General features: G+C 39.4%; 1 protein-coding gene across 1 annotated transcript; it reads right to left on the bottom strand.

Moving 5' to 3' along the window:
• Positions 1 to 879: 879 nt before the first annotated feature.
• LOC149152071 (uncharacterized) lies at positions 880 to 3,823 on the bottom strand. Its single transcript, XM_089443365.1, has 3 exons — positions 3,701 to 3,823; positions 1,740 to 2,327; positions 880 to 1,101 (listed from the first exon to the last, which is right to left on the bottom strand). Exons 1-3 carry the CDS (start codon positions 3,821 to 3,823, stop codon positions 1,042 to 1,044), a joined length of 771 nt encoding a protein of 256 aa, XP_089299491.1. The 3' UTR covers positions 880 to 1,041.
• Positions 3,824 to 5,335: the final 1,512 nt, after the last annotated feature.

The raw sequence follows: 5,335 nt of genomic DNA, 5'->3' as shown, positions 1-5,335 counted from the left end.
CTCAGAACATACATTCATATAGAACCACACAGTTTATAGATGCATACAGGAAATCAGAGCACATTCAGTGAATTCTGAGTGATTATACATCCATACCACTACAAACAATACTAAGGAAAGGACAGCATCACACATTCTGAGTATAAAAAATCCTTCATGAATCCTGAGAAATAAAATCAAAATTATATTACTGAAACGAGTCTTTACATAAGCCAAAAACAAGCTGTGTCATAAAATTTTCCAACCTTGATTACATTGCTCTTTCAGCTATATATAGAGCTCTTATTTTAACTGACTGAGATTCCTCCTCAAACCTGAGGGGAACTCGAAGTCTATTTCTAATGACATCTATCAACCATTTAACTACCTAATAAATACAACAAAGTGCTAACTGGAGTTTTCTTAGAGATCTAAATCAACTATGACTCTAACTCCATTTTACATGCATGATGGCTTTAATTACAATGATCCTCATTCTTTGACATCTGGTCCTCTTTCAGTTTGGCTGAGATGGATGTTTAATGCCCCATGTTGACCTTGGATGCTTGGATGCTGAATCTACTTAACTGTCCATAAATATTAGGAAACTATCCTTGCTTCTCGGCTTCAGTTTTCCCCAAAATATCTGAATGCACAGAAACATGTCCTTCAGCCTTTTGATTATACAAAACATATCAGAATGCCACGTCCTTGATCTGCTGTCCACCTTTGCCATGTGTGAAGATAAAAACCTCCTCCAAGCTGTCATTTTTGTGACAGTGGCAACAATTTTCTCCAATTCAGAAGGAAACAATACAGACCACAGTTCTCTAGTTTTGAAGCAATAATCCTTAAACACCATATCTGACATGTCCTGATTGTTGATACCATAACCTTGGATTGATCCTTTTTCTATATCAACAAAATATAAGTAGATATTTGACATCTGTTTAAGAAACATAGTCAGTGCTTCATTGGTTCTAGGAAACAAGTGTGCCCTTGCATTGTTATCAACAAAAAGATGTAGCCGTTGCTCAGTTGAATCTGTCATTGGCAGAGGAATCACTTGAGATATGGGATAGGAAAGCCTATAAGATTCAAGTTCTTTGCCACTGTGAGAATCTACAAATGAAAGAATCCCTGTCTCATCATGTCCTAGACCACATTTCCCTATTATCAGAACAGCTGGACTCTCATCTAAAGCATGCTGGTGAGGGATCCGCCAAGGAAGGACCTTCAACACAGAAGGAGCTTGGCATTCTTCTGTTTTCCGGAAAACAGGGAGCAACTGTGACCATACAATGCGACCATCTCCAGAGTGAAGAGCCAAAAGTTTTCCTGCCTTTGTTAATACTATAAACAATTTTCGAAATCCATTATGATCCCTGGTCATTTTTGTTTTCTCTGCAACTGTAATTGAGCAAGTTGAGTATACTACATAACCTCCTGATTTTGAGCCTGCATCCGCTATGTCAATTGCTGCAAGAAGTAATTGCTTTTGCGGAAAAGCACATTTTGGCACCAGATCCAAAGCATACACCAGTTCCATAGAAACTTCAGCGGAGCCATTAGATTGAAATCACACCACTCCTGAAGGAAGCCGCAGCACAAGTTGCCCTCCTACAACACTTTGAACATAGTAGTAGCAAAAGTCTGCCAAAATAAAAGTCTGAACAATCTCTGACAAAAGTACCATGGACGGCCACAAGCCATGGCCCAATGTAAAACAAGTAGCCACGGCTATTCAAAACCTAGAATACCCAATGTGCACAGCTAAAAAACCTTGCAATACCCAATGCAAACACATAATGGGCTGTGAATGGTTCAACTATATTTGTATTTTGCATCACGCGAAGCTGGGGTAAAACTGCAACAGCTTCAAGGTAAACACAAAAGGCCCAAAGTATCTTGTTTACAATATTATGGGATGTTGATGGATGGATAAAAAGGGCAAGTACTGCAGATGGAATCACCACATAATATATCGGAAAATTATCCAAATCTTCATCATGTGTTGCCTTCAACTTGAAACGTATCATGTAAATCACCCACAAAGTGGTGACTAATGTTGCACAATCAAGCACTGCGTGTATATCATATTCCATAACAAAACTGCAGTACACCCTCACTGCTAAGAATATAGCAGTAAACTCCTGAGATTTAAGTGATAAGCCTGCACAGTTTCGTTCCTTGAATAGCTTGTAGATCAAGACAGAGATGCCCACAACATGTGTTGCTTCGGCAGCAACGAAGAGATTATCATGGTTGTGAACCACGAATCTGAGGGCGACAAGAGCCGTGATGTCACTTACTACCGCTAGAAACGCCTTCACCTTTGGGGGTTTTTTCTATCTTTCTGTTTTTCAAGACAATTTGCAAATTAGAAACAAAGGAAGGTGACAAGAGCCCATTCTTCCCAGAAGTCATACTGCCAGATTGATCACAAATCGAAACCAGAATCAGAAGTTTCGGTCTTAATAGAGAATTTTCAAATTTGGTTTTGGATGGAAATCTCGATTTGAATAGTACAGGCAAGAATCAAATTTGAAGGCTACAGAACACGTGTCAAGACCGACATGTAAGACCTTGCACATGTTATCCCCGTAAAATTCTTGCAGAAAATATGACAGCTGGGGTGAGATGTGTTATGGATCAGCACGAATTCCCCATTTCGTAGCGCAGTTAGTGAAAAATCGGTGTTTTCCGCTACGAAATCACCTAAAGAGCTTTGTAGCACATAATAACCTTTGAACAAAGTTGACACATGGAAATTGTGTAAATTATGAGACTGGTGGTGAATGAGGATGCATAGTGGACTCCTTAGACTCAGACTCTAAGGCAAACAAAACTCAAGACTAGACTAGCACTGAATTTTTTACCATCAAACTAATGTGAGCGGTTTTAAAATTAGAATTTTTAAGTGATAACAATTTCCATGCAAAATAAGTAGACCATCTCAACATGAAATTTCTAACAATAGTCGCTAAATAATTACTACGACAAGTTTTCCTATGTAGACTCGAATGTGTTAATCTACTGTTGGTTGAGCTGGAATTGACTTGGCTAATGCACTTCTGAAATGGGCAAGGTGGAGTTGATGGGTAGTTATGGTAATGTAATGGAAGATGTTTAGGAATTAAATTTTTCTATAATGGGGAAGATTTTATGGAAATATGGGCTAGCATGAACATTATTATCTAATTATTATTGAAATGAATCATAGCACGTGTGACTTACCCCCCCAGTGACCATAAATAGTTGTGGTGTGATGACATTAATGTCGCAACTGAACTAACATCAGAGATTCTTATTGGAAACTTTTTGGCAACTGATTAACTGATTAACTAACACTCAACCTAGTAAATGATGGTCAACTAACTGACTCCTACCGACTTATCCTAATCCTACCTATGATCCCCTTTCGGAAACCTAATCAATTTTGAATGTCAATATTGGATGTGTGGAATGGTTTTAGGCATGTGCCATTCAGCCAATTGCGTAACAGTACTCCATCTAGTTACGTGAGCTTGATAGATCTAGGCTCCCTGATTTGCGCAACTATGAATGGGCCTAACTAGTGCATCTGTAGATTGCTCGGAAACTTTTGGAACTTCCTATCATATAATAGAACATGCCCCCCGACTATGAATGTTTTCTTATTAATGTGTCTATCATGCCATGCTTTCTGCCTTCTCTGCTTGACTGAATGATGAAAATCTACCAGGAACCTTGCTTCATCTAGCTCCAGTAGCTCATCCAATTGCTTTCGGAGTGATGCCTCCTCTATCATTTTTGTGGCCTTGGTGGTAAAGATGCTTGCAATTGCAAACTTTGCCGTCACCATGACTTCGCATCCATACACCAACTGGAAGGGTGTCTGTTTCTGTAGTCTCTTTACTGTTGTGTGGTATGCCCATAGCGTTGTTGGAACCCTTTCATCCCAATCATCTATATTTTCTAAACACACCTTAGTTAATCATTTTTTCATTATTTTTTTCAATGCTTTTATAGTTCCATTGGCCTGGAGGTGATATGGACTACCCTTATGATGCTCTATCATGAAGTTATGCAGTAGAGAAGTAATTGTTTTGTTGACAAAATGAGTTCCTTGGTCATTGGTCAGACTCCTGGGGCCCCCAAGCCATGAGATGATATTCTCAAATATAAACCTTGCTACTATGACTACTATGCAGTCCTTCAATGGTGCTACTTTAGCCTATCTTGTGAGATATTCCATTGCTATGATTATATATCTAGCCTGAGTGTGACGCCTCGACGGATTGATCGGACCTATGAAATCAACTACCCATTTTTAAAAGTATTGTAAGGAACGTACCAACTGTAATGGGATCGCGTCATGATTTGATGGTTTCCCAACTCTCTGGCACACATCACATCCATTAGAATATTCTTTGGCATATTTATATACCATTCACCACCATAACCCCGCCTCCAACACCTTCAGCATAGTGGCTTTCCCTCCTATGTGGCCACCTACAACTCCTGAGTAGCACTCGCATAAAAAATCATGTCGCTAGTGGTGAAGGACACACCACCACAACACCTAATCTAAGCTTAGTTTATATAGGTGATCTGCAATTAGCTGGTAATTAGCTACATGCACGATGATGTGTCTTTTTTGCATAGTCATGTACTCATCTGGACATTTCCTTATAGCTAGGAAAGCTACGATTTCTTCTAGATAATCTAGTATTGCTTCTACCATGAGAAAATCGACATCTGACACTTGGTTATCTAGGGAGCCTCCAGTTTCTCCTAACTCCATCCTTGAAAGGTGGTTGGGCCTGATGTTTAACCAGCCTCGTTTGACAATCACCTCAAAAATAAATTCCTGAAATAGTAGCAACCTCGAGAACCAGCTTGTTGACCATGCATTTCAATGCGAGTGGTTAGTAAATAACTTAAATGGACCCCCAAGCAAGTAGTATCTCAAATTTTGAAGAGACTAGACCATAGTTAGTGCTACTCTCTCATTCGTAGTGTAATTCTTTTCTGCAGTAGATAACTTCTTGCAATTAATGTATATTGGATGGTCAAGGTTTCCTTCCCCCGTCTGGGCAAACATTGCCCCTAGAGGAATGTCGGAAACATCAATATGGACATGGAATTTCTTATTCTAGTCATGAAAGACTATAATTAGTGCACTTACTAACCTCTCCTTCAATATGTTCAATGCATCTTGGCACTCCTCTCACCACGCAAATTCTTTCGCTTTCCTTAACAACCTCTCCATTGGTGCAATCATGGAGGCATAGTTGTAGATGAATCTTTAGTAGTTCCAGTGTGCCCTAATGTCAATCTGAGTCACTTGACGTAGGAAGGTGAGTCCATGTTG

This window comes from Pinus tabuliformis, chromosome 9 (genome assembly GCF_031772625.1).
Source record: "Pinus tabuliformis cultivar Carrire ecotype Pingquan chromosome 9, CPIR1, whole genome shotgun sequence".
NCBI lineage: Eukaryota > Viridiplantae > Streptophyta > Pinopsida > Pinales > Pinaceae > Pinus > Pinus tabuliformis.
The sequence above is the reverse complement of the archived record's forward strand: the minus strand, read 5'-3'. Positions and strand labels throughout refer to the sequence as shown.

Excerpts from the sequence above, each read along its gene's own strand:
- LOC149152071 (XM_089443365.1), bottom strand. The coding sequence starts at position 3,823 with ATGGTGACGGCAAAGTTTGCAATTGCAAGCATCTTTACCACCAAGGCC. Across the intron at positions 2,328-3,700 it reads TAGATGAAGCAAGGTTCCTG|AAAAAACCCCCAAAGGTGAA; the intron begins GTAGATTTTCAT and ends ACAGAAAGATAG. Across the intron at positions 1,102-1,739 it reads TTTTTAGCTGTGCACATTGG|ATTCTCACAGTGGCAAAGAA; the intron begins GTATTCTAGGTT and ends TTTCATTTGTAG.